Genomic DNA, 18628 nt, shown 5'->3' on the forward strand with positions numbered 1-18628 from the left:
CATATTTTTTAGGTTTTTTTTAAAATTTACATAAATGGTATCATTCTCTATATGTATTGTTATTTTATTTTATTATTTTCAGATGAAAAGGGAATCAATGTCAATTTATTATGAATGGCCAGTTGGTTTTTTCTTTGCCTACAGTTGATTAATTTCGACACAGGGATATATGTTTCAAAATTAAAACGAGGTTCGAAGTCCACCTCCCTTTGTTATCTGGAACATCAGGCAGATCTACTTTAGTTGGGGGTCTTCACGATTATATTTTAATTTTAAAACATCTTCCCATCTTTTGCTCTGCAGGGGGCCATATCATTCAAGGGAGCAGAGCACCGACAGTGGCCTGGGGCTGGGGTGCTACAGTGTCCCCACGACTCCAGAGGACTTCCTCAGCAACGTGGATGAGATGGACACAGGTAGGGGCCAGGCCTGTGAAACCTTGCAGTGGGTTTGGACTTTGAAATTGTCTCTTTAGTCCTCTCAATTCCTTTTTTTTTTTTGACCACACTGCAAGGCGTATAGGATCTTAGGTCCCCAACCAGGGTTCGAACCTGTGCCCTATGCAGTGATCCTCTCAATTCTAAAATCCAACCAGGAACACTTAACTTCAACAACATTAACTGACAGCTGCAAAGCCCCTAGAACCCAAGCACCATTAGTAAACTCCAGCTCCTTCCCCATAGTTTATACAAATATAGTTTTATATATGGGCACAGGATTTTAATTTCTGCTTTTTTTTTTTCTTTTCTCCTTCCTTCCCTCCCTCCTTTCCTCTCTCCTTTCCTTTTCTTGTCTGTTTTATTTAGCCCTTTCCTCACAGTTGCATTAATATACTGCTGTCTGCTTTACCATTCTTTCACAATTGAATATTTATACTTTTCTAGGTTTTTGTTGTAATGTACAGGCCACCAGTACGCAGCTTTTCATGTCATTATTGCATTTGGGAAGCAATTGGCAGTGGGCTTTTGGAAAGTTAAGCAACTCAAAGGATTCTAAATGGTCGGCTCCAAGTCCTAACAATGTCCTCCTTCAGCAATTAAATTTAAGTAGTTCCCAGCCTGCTCTGCCTTCAGGCTAGGCCTCAGCTGGCTTCCTGGTTACCTCTTTTTCTCTACTTCTCCAGGAGCAAGGCCTCCAAACTTGGTCTAGATTTAATTATCAAAGTCCTAAACTCCCAGAAGATAGTCTTTTGAACCAGAATTAAATGACAACTCACAACCAGGACCTACTGTATAGCACAGGAAACTCTATTCAGTATCTTGAAATAACATGTAATGAAAAAGAATCTGGAAAAGAATATATATGTACAACTGAATTGCTTTGCTGTATACCCAAAACTAACACGACACTGTAAATAACTATATTTCAATTAAAAAACAACAACAACATAAAAATAGACTTAAAAAAATAAATAATAGCTGACATGTCCCCTCTTTGGAGCTGCTCATGTAAGTTTCTCCTCCATCACCACTAATGATAGAAAATTGTTCTGTGATGAAAAGGATTGTTTTCCCCCGTGCCATTGTCCAGAGGACTTGTGTTTGTTACCTTCTACTCCTCGATGGCTGTGCTTTGTGCTCTGAAACTAAACAGTTGGTCAGACAAGATGCAGACTCTGCCAGAACGTAGCAGCAGCTGTTCCGGGCTCTCCGTGCATCCTATCATCTATGTGTTTAGAGAATTGCACAGACTGCCTTGTGAGGAGTCACCCAGGAATAGTTTGAACTGTTTGTTTTGTTAGTCTTCAATTTATTACTTCAGCCTTCTGCCTCCCTTCCTGCCTCCCACCCTCTCTTTCTTCATCCTTCTCTTTATTTTTTGGTGTGAGATTTATCTTGCCCTCTTTGAAACAGCTTAATGAAGTGGCTCCTTCCCATGTTTAATAATTGTTTGCTTTCATCTTTTCAACATTGGAAAGCTAGTAAACATGAAAGGCAAAGTTAAATAAGAAAAGACTCAGGAAATCGAAATCTAAGCAAGTTTGACATTAAAAAATTTTTTTTTGTTTTTAATTGGAAGATAATTGTTCTATAATGTTGTGTTGGTTTCTGGTGTACAACAGGTGAAGCAGCCATTAATATACATAATCCCCTCCTTCCTGACCTTCCCTCCCACCCCTCTAGGTCATCACAGAGCACCAGGCTGAGCTCCCCGTGCTATACAGCAACTTCCCAGTAGCTAGACATTTTTAAAAAAGTATTTATTTATTTGGCTGTGCCAGGTCTTGGTTGCAGCATGTGAGATCTAGTCCAGAGATTGAACCCAGACCTTCTGAACTGGGATGGTGGAGCTGTAGCCACTAGAGGACCAGAGAAGTCCCTAGCTTGACTTTAAAATGTAAAAAAAGATGGATTCTAGTCTTTGGCTTTTTAAAATGACATCAAGTAGATAAGTAGGGAATGTTTTGAAACCAAAATGTGGAATTAAGTCATGTCCTGTATAGAACATAGTCCTTGCAGACAGGCCACCTGAATTGGATCTTTGCTTCTCTACTTTTTAGTAGTAACTTTGGTAAGTTACATAACCTCCGAGGGCCTCAGATTTCTCACCTGTAAAGTGGGAGTGATGTGCACACCTGGTACAGTGGTGAGGCATCATGAGGTCACAGCGCTTGGCACAAAGTCCTCTTCTCCTGAGAAGGATGAGATTAGTCCTATTAAATGTTGGGGTTCCAAGTTAGCCTGGCTTAGTGAGTGCTGATGGAGAAGGCAATGGCACCCCACTCCAGTACTCTTGCCTGGAAAATCCCATGGATGGAGGAGCCTGGTAGGCTGCAGTCCATGGGGTTGCGAAGAGTCAGACACGACTGAGCGACTTCCCTTTCACTTTTCACTTTCATGCATTGGAGAAGGAAATGGCAACCCACTCCAGTGTTCTCGCCTGGAGAATCCCAGGGACGGGGGAGCCTGGTGGGCTGCCGTCTATGAGGTCGCACAGAGTCGGACACGACTGAAGCGACTTAGCAGCAGCAACAGCAGCAGCAGTGAGTGCTGAATTTACAGTCACATCTGTGAAGTCTTTATGGGAAGTGGGCATAAGCCCCCTCAAGGGGAGACATGTAGTTAATTACACAGGAACAAGAAAAGGAAAAGCCAAGGGATGGGCAGAGCTCAGATGTGGCTGGAAAAGGTCTGGTAGACCCACTGTTCACATGCTGACCACATGCTAAATGGTGACAAGTCAGCCAAACACTCCCTTTGTAAAATACACATGGAGGCAACAGCTGGACATAGTGTTAGAGACATAGGAGGATAGAGTAGATGGAATAACAGGAGCAAAGGCTGGAGGTCATCCACTTTCCAGAATATTCTACAATAATCACACCCTTCTAAGAACTTTTTTTTTTTTGGTCTGTCTCATTTTTATTCATCCATTCATTTTTATTATTGATGCAAATGTGCATCTTCTTTTAAAGTTGAAGTATAGTTGCCATACGATATTATATGTTACAGGTGTATGATACAGTGATTCACAACTTTTAAAAGTGATACTCCATTTATAGTTATTGTGAAATATTGGCTATATTCCCCGTGTTGTACAATATGTCCTACTTTTCGAATGAAGAAAACTGTAATGACCAAAAAGATTACTATGAGGTTGCAGAGTTGCTCCAAGGAGAGATATTTTAAGATTGTTAGCCTTAATGAAGAACCTTAACTAGACTCATCATGCTTTCTGAGAAGAAAAGGTAAGAGACTTTTTTAAAACAGAGAAATTTTATTTGGTTAAAAAAAAATCAATTCTTGAGTTATTGAAAACGAAAATGGGAAATCAGTTGAGGTGGATATTTCTATCTGGATATGAAGAAAAAAGACATCCAGCACTTTAGATGAGGTAATTTTTCAGGGTGGATAATTTTTTTTTTAAGCCTAATTTCCTTCTGTTACAATCTATTGGGTAGAAAAAAGTTATTTGGATTTTTTTTTTTTCTAAACTAACCTTGTTTTTCAATGTCGGTAACACAATAACCCTGAGGTCATGTTGAACTCATTTTAATTTTTCAAATGACTGCTTTTTGCAATGCAAGTCCTATAAAATATTCCCAAGAGTCACTGATATTTTATAAGTTTGTAGAAAAGCCATGAAGTTTTGCTACCTCCAAAAATGTAAGTGTGATTATGTTTCCCTTGTCACTATGAAAGAAGTAATTTTTCTCCTTGGAAAATGCATATTATTAAAATGAGTTTTCTCCCATTTTGTCTAGAATAGGAAAATCTCTGTGCAGGCTTCTTAGGAAGCCTAAAGTATTTGTATGACACAGAAGTTAATTGAAAAAGTTTCTTAGAAATGATTCCATGGTGAAAGCTGGCCATAGTTATCAATGCACCTCAGACTTTGAGGTATATTTTATCCTTTCAGAAAATTGATTGGGGCTGTTGGAATGAACCAGTTGTTCTGATATTATGTAATTAATTAACCATGACTGAGTTCTCTCAGCACAGTCAACAAACATTTATGGTGTTTTTGTATTTGTGTATGTGTTTATGTGGGCTTCCCTGGTAACTCAGTCAGTAAGGAATCTGCCTGCAGTGCAGGAGACATGGATTTGATCCCTGAGTTGGTAAGATCCCCTGAGAAGGAAATGGCAACCCACTCCAGGATCCTTGCCTGGAGAATACTATAGACAGAGGAGCTTAGCACGCCACAGTCCATAGGGTCACAAAGAGTCAGACACGACTTAGCGACTAAATCACCAAGTGTTTAATTTATGTATGAATGAAACCCAGAGCCTCATATCATGTGTGGCAGATATGATACGGCACCTACCTCCCAATTTCAGACAAGCGAGTGTGTCTTAGGCCACACAGCTAAAAAGCTCCATCTCCTGGCACAATGATCTGTTCGTTTTCCCCTATCCTGTCATTCATGAAGGATGTATTCTTCATGTCATATCCCAGACACTGAACTTTCCTCTACAATAGCATTGTCTCAACTAGGTTCTGCAGACTTTAGTTCTGTTAGGATATAAATTCTGCCAAAATTGGATTCGAGAAGGTGATAGTGGCTTAAACAAAATAAAACAGATTTTCCTTACTACGAGACTTCTCCAAACCTATATGCTCCCATGCATTGTAACTCTTATGCTTTGTGAGACTACTCGATAGTTTTGGGGTGTATGAACATGTGTAGTGAAGGGGATAATCTGCAGAAGCCACTTTCTAAAATACTTTAAACACGATCCCCAGAGTTGTCAATGAAGATTTTTTTTTTAATGACATAGTTAAAAGAACCTTCTCACTACTACTTTTGAACATAAAGAGGATGATATGAGCAAATTTGAGTTTACAATTAAATTGTTGGATTATAGCTCTGTGATAAGGTTTTTATGACTGTCAGGGCCTCTCTACTCAAACCAGCTCTTCGTGCCATTGTCATGGGAAGTCAGTGATGGTAGTCAGATACACAGTGTCCTCATTTTCTCCTTTCCTCTGTCCCTGGACTTACCAATTCTGGACCATGTCTACCCAGAACAATTAAAGATTCACCCAGCATCTCTGTGTCTCTTAGGCGTGAGCACCACCAACTCAGTTTCAGTAACGTGGTAGCTGAAATTTTGCAAGGAGATGAAATATTTGCAACCTGCAGCAATAAGATCTTCTGGTGGAATGTGAGCACAGTGGAAATGAAGATGAGAGTTATGTTGACAATTGAACTTGTTCCTCTTTTCAGGAGCCTTAAAAAAGAATTAAATATGGTTCATCTGTACTATTTTTCTAGATTTCACATATGTGTGTTAATATACGATATTTGTTTTTTTCTTTCTGACTTACTTCACTCTGCAGGAATAGGAACAGACATAGAGAACAGATGTGCAGACAAGGGAGGATGGGGAAGGTGGGATGAGTTGGAGATTGGGATTGACATATATATATGACCATGTGTAAAATAGATAGCTAGTGGGAACCTGCTGTGTAGCACAGGGAGCTCAGTTCAGTGCACTGTGATGACCTAGAAGTGTGGGATGGGGAGTAAGGGAGGTCTAGGAGGAAGTAGAAACATGTATACATGTAGCCGATTCACTTCATTGTACAGCAGAGACCAACACATAAAGCAATTATACTACAATAAAAGAATTTAAATGGTTTCATTCTTTTCCATTACAGGAGAAAACACAGGACAGACACCCATGAATATCAACCCTCAGCAGACCCGTTTCCCTGATTTTCTTGACTGTCTTCCAGGAACAAACGTTGATCTAGGAACTTTGGAATCTGAAGATCTGATCCCCCTCTTCAATGATGTAGAGTCCGCTCTGAACAAAAGCGAGCCTTTTCTAACCTGGCTGTAATTAATACCATTGTAGCTTGGATGTAGCCGTGACCTGACATTTCCTGGGCCTCTTGGAAAAAGCGATGGAGCAGAGCAAGGCGGCAGGTGAGCTGCCTCCTGCCTCCATCACACATGCTCCCTCCTTACCTTGTGGCCAGGTTAATAATTGCCTGGATTTGATTGGCAGTCACTTAAGTTAAACAAAAATAAACATTTTATTTCTGTTTTCTGCAAGCCTGCATTCCTGTGATGGGTTGTGCAGCAGAATTGATTATGCAGAATTGCTTGTTTGCTTTCCTCTCTGCTACCCCATGACCAACCTTTATGGGTGTTAGCTGAAATTTATACATCAATTGATTATAAACCATGAAAAACTGATGACCACAGGCAGTGACTTTTGACAGGTGGCTGGGTCCAGGAAATGTACACAAAACTCGACCTGATTTACAGTTTCAAAAACTGTATTGATGACATTAGTACCAAATGCTTTAAAGAATATTTAACTAGAGCTTTAAAAATCATTGTACTGATAGTAAAATTCTGCTGTTTGGAATACAATGTAGTTTTCAATCCATGCAGGTTCTGATGGCTCTTATTACCTGTATTCACAAAGGCACACAGAGTCCTCTTGTAGTTTATCCTTCATCATTTTACTGCACAGCATCTAGACAACTAGTCCTTCCAACAGGAGAGCGGCAGTGGCATTAGTCACAGTTCCTACACCAAGATCTCATGAAAGAGACTAGTTTGGTACTAATTATGAACATTTATTAAACAAAAGGTTTTTAAATGACAATTTGGATTTTTAAAAAAAATTACAGCTTAGAACTTGATGTTTATTTTATGAAGTACTATCATTTGGTGACTGATGACAAAGGGCAGCCAAATGTTTTTGATAAATCAGTGGCAACTGTATTTTTGTCCTTTGAAACTGTTCTGAAAACATCAGGACCACGTAGCTTTCAACCTGATGGCATACAATGAGCTGTTGCTTTTAAAATTCTGAAGCCTTGTTGGTTTTTCTTCTTTCAAGATTTCTAAGGTTTAAAATAATCTTATCTATGAAGCTGTTTGAAGGATGAAGCAGATCTCTGACTGACGGGTCAAAAAAGCCCCCTGAGGGTGTATGGTGGAGATCCTTAGTGTTTCCGAAGTCACTAAAGTTGATTCCCAGGTGTATTATCCTAATCCTGTTTGCTACAGTTGGTATAGAAAGGCATGAAATATGTACTCAGTACCTCTTATGTAACCAAAACCATTTTTTTTGTTTTGTTTTTTATTAGCTTTTAAGGACTGAGAGAGAGCATCGGGTTCGCCTGGCATGCACTCTGCCTGCATTGCCAATGAAGTCCTCAACTGTTTAATATTTTGAACTGACATTATTTATAATCTATGAATTTAATATCTTTTTTGAGAGACATTAATAGTGCAGGTCTCTGAGAGGAACCTTTCCATTCCCAAAGGGGCTTATTTGCTGGGGATCTGAGATCCTTTTTGATCTCCCAAAAGACAGACAGGCAGAATACATCTTATCTTGTTGGAATGAAGGCAAGTGTAAAGGTCAGAGATGAAGTAGTACCGTTAGGGAATACAGTGGAAAGGCTACTAGGTGTGAGATGGAAATAGACAAGCTACAGTGCCCCAAAAGCAAGATGCGAAGGAGGTGTGAGGTGCCCCCAAAGAACAAAGCAATGATTTTCTCCTACAACTTTTGTACCAAAAGACTGTTGTAGAAGAAAAGAAGGCTTCGGTGCACTTTATGTGGGAGAAGGAGGCACAGCGCTCGTGTTGCCCTGTCCACGCTGATGTTAAGTGAGTAGGCGGATGAGAGCTTAAACCTACCGTTGCTTCCAACACAATGAAGTGACTTTTTTCCCCTGAAGGACCCATGGTTTCTCTTCCTCTGATTCCATCTCTTTCTCAAAACACTCTGAGAGATGAGGGTAGATGTTTCTATTGCTACTATATTGAAGGGAGCACTATTTCTTTTTCTCTTCTGTTAGCAATAATTGCAAAAAGCATTGTACATTCTTTCTAAGAAAAAGCAAAAAAAAAAAAAAAAAGACTCAAAAACAAGGGACCTAGTAAAACTGAGCAGTGTTACTGTATTTTTAAAAAATATTTTTATAGATTCATTTTCAGGTTATTAAACATTAAAGAAACAATTATCCCTCCTTTTTTTAAGTAGTTAAAACATTGATGATTTGTATTATCAATTTTTAGAAATAATTTCCTAGTAAGCTTGTGGCATTAGAAAATACTAGAAGAATTTTTTTTTAGTGAAATTAGTTGGAACACTTATTAATGAACATAACAATTATTTTTCCAGAATTAGATACAGATCTTGACTACATGTTTACTAATAAATGAAGCCAGATCTAATTTTTGTTGTTATTTTTAAGGCCATGTTATATGGCCTTTGTTAAAGAACACTAAAGCTAGAAATCTAAAAACAACTTTTTAAAGGTTCTTTCCTATTATTGTAAGTGTTAAAACCCCTGCAGAATTCATGATAAGGTGCTATTTATACTATATTTCTTATTATAAAATGACTGCCAAATATCATGTCTTTTTAGTCCTAAGTTAATCAGTAGATTTCAACATTTCATCCAGATTAAAAATGGAAAAATAATTTCAGAAATCTTTCTTTTAAGGTATTTTCTTTCCCTGATAAAACACATTTCCTTGAAGTAAATACATTGTCAAGACCTATTTGCAATTCTGTTAAATCTAAGTAATGGTTAGTGTTTCACCATAGAATTTAGGATGTGATATGCCTTTCTTTCGCTGATTATACAATATAAGTAAAAACAGAGTGAAACAGTTAGTGTGCTGGGGGTGCTACTGACTCCAGCTTGGCAGAAAATCTCTGGAGAAGAAGGTGATCTGGAGTGAGAGAGTTTTGCTAATGACAAGTGATGTTCTCATAACAGAAAGCAACTTCCAGAAGTGCAACTTTTATGACAAACAAAAGCTGTTAAAAGGAAATTATAGATTAATTTAATTGGGAAAGTAGGTGATCAACAGAGACTGTTTCCCTAACACACTACATCATTTATGTGTTCATATTTTAACTTTTTAAAAAATTATTTCTACATTTTATAATATGATATATGTGTGTTTATTTTTAATTCAAATTGCTATGCATACAGAGAGTATGCAGAAAAATCAATCAGATCAAACTGTTTTACCTGGAGTTTGGTACTGGTTTTTACTTCTCTGATTCTGTATAAGAAAAATAAATACAATTGAATTTCCACTTGGAACCTTTATCTTGTCATAATTTGTGTGTGTTCTTTTTACTGAGGGCTTTGGGTGGTACTGGAGGAAGGCTTATGTAACCTTCCTGGCAGACAATGAAGGAAAGAAAATTTTGTAGGCAAACATTTTTTTGGCTCAAATGCCTGGTTTTCAGTATTCTAAATATCCAGAGTTCTGGTTTCTACTTTATTTGAAGTAACTCACTTAGACTTAAAAACTATATGTGTGTGTGTCCTTGCGCTAAGTCACTTCAGTTGTGTCTGACTTTTTGCAACCCCATGGACCATATCCCACCAGGCTCCTCTGTCCATGGGGTTCTCCAGGCAAGAAATACTGGAGTGGGTTGCCATTTCCTCTTCCAGGGGATCTTCTGACCCAGGAATTGAATCCGAGTCAGCCCTTCCAACAACCTTGCAGATTTGACTGAAACATCAGGACTATAGTATTTTTCTTTGTTTCTCTGTTATTAACAATATGCTGTGGCTTCTTGGGCTTCCCTGGTGGCTCAGACGGTAAAGAATGCAATGTGGGAGACCTCAGTCCCTGGGTTGGGAAGATCCCCTGGAGGAGGCCATAGCAACCCACTCCAGTATTCTTGCCTGGAGAATCCCATGGACAGAGGAGTCTGGAGGGCTACAGAACATAGGGTCGCAAAGTGTCAGACGCAACTGAGTGACTAAGCACAGCGTGACTTCTTGTCAAACCAAAAGCAGTTCATCATTCGTTCTGTGACAGTGTATTTCTTCTGTCTTGTGAGCCCCCTGGTTCTTCCTGTGGTGATGCTTTATGATGTGAGGGCACTTTTAGTAGCAGAGTGTTTTTAAGCAGAAGCGCTCAGCTCAACAACAAAAGAAGAAATCCTGGGGGAAACAACTTAGCAACAGTCCAGAGTCTAAGCCTCATGCATATTTTTAAAAACTGTATTTCATCATTACTTTTAAGTTAACAGAGGCTCTCTGTTGAAAGTGTTATAAGTACCAACATGTATAAAGTAAAAATATGAACGTTCTCTATCTTTCAAATCTCACACTTCAAAAAATATGTTTGTTAGATTTTTTTCCCCCTATAAGCTGGACTTTTTTAAACAAAAGAAGAGCAATTCTGTGTGAAGTTTTGAAGCTTTCATTTTTTCTCTGAATAATAATGATATTACCAATACATATTGAACATTTACTAAGTGACAGACACTCTACAAAACATTTGATATGAATTATCTAATTTAATCTGCACATCAACACTATTATTTCAATACTGTCCTCCTTTTGCCGATGAAGAAACGGAGGCTTAGAGAGGTAAAATAATTTTTATAAGGGTACATAGTAAGCAAGAAATATATCCAAAAGCTCAAGATCATCCTTCCATGCCAGTACATGTGTATTTTATTATATGTAACAATAAGTTTCCTTTTGCATGGGTGTCCCCTCTTGGTAGTTGGTTGTTTTCAGTTTTTGCCCTTACAAATAGTACTGGATGTAGCTGTTTGTCCTTTTGATATTTATTTATTTTGGCTGCACTGGGTCTTACTTGTGGCGCACAGGATCTTCAGTTGCAGCATTTGGGATCTGGCTCCTTGCATTGGGTGTGCAAAGTCTCAGCCACTGGACCACTAGTCCCGACAGTTTGTTCTTGTATGAGTATGTCTACAGGATAAATTCCTCAGAAAGAAATCACTATATCAAAAGATATGTGATCTTAAATCTTGGTGAAAGTGTCCTCAGTCGTGTCCAACTCTTTGCAACCCTGTGGGCTGTAGCCCACCAGGCTCCTCCATCCATGGGATTCTCCAGGCAAGATTGCCATTTCCTTCTCCAGGGGATCTTTCTGACCCAGGGATTGAACCCAGGTCTCCCACATTGCAGGCAGACGCTTTAACCTCTGACCCACCAGGGAAGCCCCTAAATCTTGGTAGATTCTGTCAAATATTTTTGAAAACAAGTCCATGCCAATTTATGCTTCCAAGAACAATGTATGCAAAGGCCTCTTTCACCATTGCCAACCCAGAGCTGGATATTGCCTAACTCTTGTTGTTTTTCTTGTTTTTCCAGTTTGAGGCTATAAACATACAGTCTCAAAAAAAGAAAGTCAAATTTTATTTGTATGAACATTAACTTTTTTTGTCCCCCCTACCCACATATACATCCCATGAAATGTTCATGAATATATGTGGAATATATGAAGTTCAAAAATAGAATGAAAAATATTTTTTCTATTTCTATCTATAGTATACAAAACAAATTAGCTTCTCTTTCTGATTTTTTCCATCTTTATTGAGATATAATTGACATCATATATAAATGTAAGGTATGCAACACAGTGATTTTAAGCATGTATATACTGCAAAATGATCACCACAAGAAGATTAGTTAACCTAATCCTAATCCTAACCTAATAACCTAATCCTCACATGGTTATATAATTTTTCTTTGCAGTAAGAATTTTGACTCTTAAAACTTTGCAAATATGATATATAGAAAATAGCTTACTATTATAGTTTGTAATTCTTGAATTAATAGTTAAATTGATCTTTTCGTAAGATTATTGTCTATGGTGGGTGATGTCAGTTCTCAATTACCCAGATTACCCTAGATTCCTTTTTATTGTTTTTGTGAAATGGCATCCCACGCCAGTATTCTTGCCTGGAGAATTCCATGGACAGAGGAGGCTGGTGGGCTACGGTCCATGGAGTCACAAAGAGTCGGACACGACTGAGCGGCTAACACTTTCACTTTCACTTTTCACCCCCATGATGGTGTATTTTCACTTCCAAAAGCTAACTTTTTTAAAGTTAACATACATTTAAAGTTTTTTAAAGCTAACAATCTTTAAAAAAGATTGTTAGGATCACCTTTCCCCCTTACACAGGAGAGCTGGAAATGCATAGGAATTTACATCCTAGGACATGACTTTGTCCAATGACAAGTGGGCCTTAACTCACATTCCAGAGTCCCCTGTGGGATCAGGCAGAGACTACCTTCTGTGGGATATTGCCTGACAGCACATTTCCTATTTCTTCCCCTTTCCAGTGCTGCTTCCCTGACTCTTGCCAGTTTCTCCTCTAAATATCCACTTCCTTAATAAATCCTTTTCTTAATGCTCCCTTAGTATACCATCTGTACATGAAGCCTTATATCAGGATCTGCTTCTGGAAACCAGATCTAAGTTAGCATCCAGAATACACAGCCAACTCTTGCAAATCTATCAGAAAAACAATCCAATGGAAATGTGGGGTAAGAATATGCACTGAAACTTTACAGAATGGAAAACTAGGTGCGAAATAATTTCCCAACCTTGTTATAATCAGGAAAATGGAAATGAGATAGTAGTAACATAACATTTCACTTATATCAAACTGCAAATTCCCATAGACTTATAACACCAAGGGTCAGCTGGGATGTGGAAAAGTGGGAAGGCAGTGTCCCGCTGGCAGCAGTGTGAACTGATCAAAACACTTTGTAACTTTCACTAAGCTGGCAGCCTGGTCTGTTTTGTTGACCACTATATCCCCAGTCTCTAGGGCAATGTCCAGAACATATGGATGACCAAACAGTAAATATTTGTTGAGTGAATCAATATTTTTTGGGTACACTGTATTCCTCAGGAAGTGAGTACTGTCAGAGGGGACACAACAGAGAGAAGCAGTTGCAAAATAGGGGAGAAGGAACTTCCTACACAATTTAGTTGCTTAAACAAATCTGTCAAATCAATCAAATAGATGGGGAAACAGTGGCTGACTTTATTTTTCTGGGCTCCAAAATCACTGCAGATTGTGATTGCAGCTATGAAATTAAAAGACGCTTACTTCTTGGAAGAAAAGTTATGACCAACCTAGATAGCATATTGAAAAGCAGAGACATTACTTTGCCAACAAAGGTCCGTCTAGTTAAGGCTATGGTTTTTCCAGTGGTAATGTATGGATGTGAGAGTTGGATTATAAAGAAAGCTGAGCACCGAAGAATTGATGCTTTTGAACTGTGGTGTTGGAGAAGACTCCTGAGAGTCCCTTGGACTGCAAGGAGATCCAACCAGTCCATTCTGAAGGAGATCAGTCCTGAGTGTTCATTGGAAGGGCTGATGTTGAAGCTGAAACTCCAACACTTTGGCCACCTCATGTGATGAGCTGACTCGTTGGAAAAAATCCTGGTGCTGGGAAAGATTGAGGGCAGGAGGAGAAGGGGACGACAGAGGATGAGATGGTTGGATGGCATCACCTACTCGATGGACATGGGTTTGGGTGGACTCCGGGAGTTGGTGATGGACAGGGAGGCCTGGCGTGCTGGGATTCATGGGGTCGCAAAGAGTCAGACACGACTGAGCGACTGAACTGAAGTGAACTGAATCAATGGGATGACAGCATTGTGCCAACCACGTTGTTCATGTAGTGGATTGATCTAGCTGGTGAGTAAATCTGACAGGCATTGCAGCCAAACCAGTTGAGAGCTAGGACTTGTACATTTATAGTGTACTCAAGTTTCTTTTATTCTTTTTTAAGGATGCAATCAATTAAAAATTCATATGATAGTATTCCCCATGGAAACCTGTGACCACTATATTTTTCCCTGGGGCACTGTGTTTTTTTTTCTTTTTTTACATTATGATTAAATATTGTGTGACCATCAGAGCTTCTGCAAATGTAATTTACTTGACTTCCACTGAGAGTATATATGAAAGTTCAGTTCAGTTGCTTAGTCACGCCTGACTCTTTGTGACCCCGTGGACTGCAACATGCCAGGCTTCCCTGTCCATCGTCAACTCCCAGAGCTTGCTCAAACTCATGTCGATCGAGTAGGTGATGCCATCCAACCATCTCATCCTCTGTCATCCCCTTCTCTTTCTGCCTTCAATGTGAAGGGACCACAGATGTTAAAAATCTGCAGAAACTATGACATCTGTCTTGCTCCCCAAAATAGTTAAATATATGTGATAAATAAAAATGAATACAGAATCAAGATCAGACATATTAGGTCATGTTCAGAAGATTTCTGAGATGAGATTCTGGTCACTGGTGTGAGATGGTTGTATGAATTCTGGCCTTAAAACAGAATGAATTTATTCCAGGGATGTTTCAGAAGGTCTGGGACACTCAGGTCCTCAAAGGAGAATTCCTTAAAATTTTCTCTGTAATGTCCCCAGATTTCAAGATTTACTGAAACAAGCAACCAACACATTTGACTTTTGCACAGTCGCTGGAGGCTTTAGGAAACTGACCAAAGCTTTAGATGTTGTTCACAGGAAGCTGCTCACACACTCTGTTAGTGGCTCATAGATGGCTCATAGGTTCTCTGGAGCCCTTCTATTGACCTGAGACTGCAACATTTTCCTATAGGCTGTCTTTTGAAAGGCTTGTGCTTAGTTGCTCAGTCGTGTCCGACTCTTGGAGAACCCATGAACCAGGCTCCTCTGTGTATGGGATTTTCCAGGCAAGAATACTGGAGTGGGTAGCCTTCCCCTTCTCCAGGGGATCTTCCCAACCCAGGTTTCCTGCATTGCAAGCAGTCTTTACTATCTGAGCCACCAAGGAAGCCCTAGGTCCTCCTCAGATATCTCACCTGGGTAATGATGATGTGACTAATTAAATTATAAATGGAAAAAATTAATTTATGGGATTAGCAGAGATTAACAGTCACCAAACTCTCGCACGCTAGCAAGAGAATCCATTTATGGAATTAGCACAGAGTGAAATAAGAGTTTCAGAGAGTGAGAACAAGCGAAAGATGAAGGGAGAAAGGGGAGTCGAGCACATTCTGTGCAGCATTACAGGTCCTGGAGAAGGTGGGTGTGTGAGTTGAAGAAGTGCAGGTGTGGGCAGTCTCCTTTACAAATTTGCTGTGGGCTTTGTTCCCACAACAAGTGAAGAAGGTCAGTGCCATCCCACTATTAATTAACATCATGGCTTCAGCCATGTTTCTAGTGTTGTGGAACTTCAGTTTCTTTACATGTAAATTGGGATGTTATAATTTTTTTAAAAAAGGAGGGTACAATGAAAGAGTGGTGAAGGTCAAGGGACATGACTTATGTAGAACATTCAGTAATTCAAAGGTGGTCAATAAATGATCATTTCCCTCTTTTTTCTGTAAGCTTTTTCTTCTCTTCTTCTCAGGCCATGTTTTTCTCCATAGCACTCACCACCACCTAACAATATAATGTCATTGTCTCTCCCCATTAACCTGTCAGTGCTGTAAGAGAAGATATTTTTGTTTCTTTAGCACCTAGCTGAAGAAGGAAATGGCAACCCACTCCAGTACTCTTGCCTGGAAAATCCCATGGATGGGGGAGCCTGGTAGGCTGCAGTCCCTGGGGTCTTGAAGAGCCTGACACGACTGAGCGACTTCACTTGCACTTTTCACTTTCATGCATTGGAGAAGGAAATGGCAACCCACTCCAGTGTTCTTGCCTGGAGAATCCCAGGGACAGGGGAGCCTGGTGGGCTGCCGTCTATGGGGTCGCACAGAGTCGGACACGACTGAAGTGACTTAGCAGCAGCAGCAGCAGCACCTAGCACCTTGAACAATACCTGGTACACTGTTCTAAAGTATTTTCAAAAATATCTGTTGAATGAATGAATACCTTTAAGAGAACTTGTCTTTCACACCACAACCCTTGCTGAGGATGGCACCATCTTTGATTGACTTGTTGGCTTGCACTTCCATGTCTTGAATTAAATAAGCTTTTGGAAAATGTTCCTCAATGGGGGAGGTATCAGAGAAAAATTGTATTCTTTTTTTTTGAAGTTTCCAATATCATTTTTTTAAAATATAAATTTATTTATTTTAATTGAAGGCTAATTACTTTACAATTGTATTCTTTAGAAAGATGGCCAAACCTGCCCACTGAGAAATTATCTGCTGTGAGCAGTTAGGCTGAGTTGCCATTAGAGGGCAGCAAATGGCTTTGTCAGGGTGTGACCAGAGCCAAGTGAGGGTGGGGAAGGAGCCAGGCATCACGGGAGGGGGAACTAGAAGGACAAGCAAAGTACTGATATTTTGTTACCTTCCTTGCATTAGCCTATATATCTCTTGACAGGAAGATCTATAGCTTTTGAGGGAAAAGAAAGTTATTTTTAAGAATACAGAAAAAAAAGGAAAAAATAAGACATTCTCAGAGCAAGGTTCACAGTGGAGTCAATGGATCACCTGCTTCAGATTATCCTAAAACATCAGAATAGAATGAGAATTTTCCTGAATCTGAATGAGGCTGAAGACTGGGAATCTGTATTTATTTAGCAAACTTCCAGGTCATTCTGGTGCACTCTTAAGTTTGAGAACACATGTGATGAATGTGAATGTGTGCTGTGCTTAGTCGTGTCCTACTCTTTGCAACCCCATGGGCTATAGCCCGCCAGGCTTCTCTGTCCATGGAGATTCTCCAGGCAAGAATACTGGAGTGGGTTGCCATGCTCTCCTCCAGGGGATCTTCCCAACCCAGGGATCAAATCCAGGTCTCTCGCATTGCAGGCAGATTCTTTACCGTTTGAGCCATCAGGGAAGCCCATACATCTGATGAGTAGTCTCTAAACTTTTCTGTCATGGATCCCCCAAGGTATACATGTTTGCCTGCTCATTTCTTTATAAATTATATACATAGAAGGCTGTCCCAGAGGCTTCCCAAGTGGCGCTAGCAATAAAGAACCTGCCTGCCAATGCAGGAGACACGAGAGTGAGTTCGATTCCTGTATGGGGAAGATCCCCTGGAGGAGGGCATGGAGAATCCATGGACAGAGGAGCCTGGGGGGCTACAGTCCACAGGGTCACCAAGAGTCACACACAACTGAAGTGACCTAGCACACCACAGCACATGGCTGTCCTAATGTATCTGTACATCATAAAACATTTCACAAAATTAGAAATTTTGGAAGATTGAAAAGCATACACATTAAGTTTTATAAATGAACTTCCCATACCACATTTTGGATGAGAGGATAAGGATAATTCATGCTGATGAAATGTTGTTTAACTGATCTTCAGGCTGATTGTGATGGCGTAATATTCATTTTCTCAAATTTAGGGCCGCAACATCAGTGCGCATGAGGCAGCATGATTATATGTAGAGATTTTATTTCTGCTCCCGAAGAGTCACTGGGGATATTCCCCCCACCCACCTTCCCTCTCAGATTCCCATTTGGTGCTGAGGAAAGTTGTCATGGTTACCCTCTTCCCCAACCTGATAGCCTGAATACAACTTCTGGGTGGGAAGCTGAGTGTGAACTGCTTGGTGTGTTGGCATGGTAGCAACACCCAGGTACTTCATACACACACACACACACGTACACACACACACTCACCCTCTGGGACTACATCAAGTCTGAACAAATTACAAAATCATCTGCTATTAAACCTGGCCTACAAAAAGCTTTAAATTCGCCATTAGACTCTAAATTTGGCTCTTCATTTTTTGAGGTCATGGGTCTCTTTGAGAATCTAATGAACCCTATGAACTTTTTCTCTAGGATGGGAGGGAAAGAAATGTACTCATCTTCCCATAGACACCATTTCAGAGGGTGTGAAAGTTTCTGGAGTTCTCAGAATGTAGACTCTGAGACAACAGGGTGTCAGCATTTTCTGGAAATTTACTAGAAATGCTCCACCCTTAAAGCCTACAGAATCAAACTTTTGGTTGGGAATAAGCCCTCCAGGTATTTTTAGTGAATATTTGCCTCCTCCCCCTTCTTTCAACCTGGCTTCCTTTCCTCCCTTGACATCTTTGATGTTAGTACTTGGATCTGAAGTTCTGTGTCTCTATAGGAGGTTTTCTGAGAGACTGTATTCTTGTATTTAAGGGCTTCCCTAGTGGCGCAGAGGTTAAAGCCTCTGCCTGCCATGTGGGAGACCTGGGTTCGATCATCCCCTGGAGAAGGAAATGACAACCCACTCCAGTATTCTTGCCTGGAGAATCCCATGGACGGAGGACTGTAGCATGGGCTACAGTCCACGGGTCACAAAGAGTCGGACACGACTGAGTGACTTCACTTTCACTTTCAAGTTTGAAAACACTCCAGCTTATTGGTTCTCAAATGTGCATCCTTATAAGACTCTCCTGGTGAGTTAAAAAAAAAAAGAGAGAGAGAGAAAGCACTGATTCATGGGCATCAATCCGATTTAAT

The 18628-nt window shown here is 39.9% G+C and overlaps 1 protein-coding gene across 2 annotated transcripts in view; it reads left to right on the forward strand.

The window, feature by feature from the left end:
- The window catches only part of WWTR1 (WW domain containing transcription regulator 1), a 146539-nt gene extending 137003 nt beyond the window's left edge, over nucleotides 1-9536 (forward strand). For both annotated transcript variants that reach the window (XM_006063117.4, XM_006063116.4), the window contains exons 6-7: nucleotides 304-416; nucleotides 6105-9536. In XM_006063117.4, coding sequence (XP_006063179.1) covers nucleotides 304-416; nucleotides 6105-6289 — 298 coding nt within the window. In that variant the 3' untranslated portion in view covers nucleotides 6290-9536. The remainder of the gene's footprint in view (nucleotides 1-303; nucleotides 417-6104) is intronic.
- Nucleotides 9537-18628: the final 9092 nt, after the last annotated feature.

Source organism: Bubalus bubalis, chromosome 1 (assembly GCF_019923935.1).
Source record: "Bubalus bubalis isolate 160015118507 breed Murrah chromosome 1, NDDB_SH_1, whole genome shotgun sequence".
Classification (NCBI taxonomy): Eukaryota; Metazoa; Chordata; class Mammalia; order Artiodactyla; family Bovidae; genus Bubalus; species Bubalus bubalis.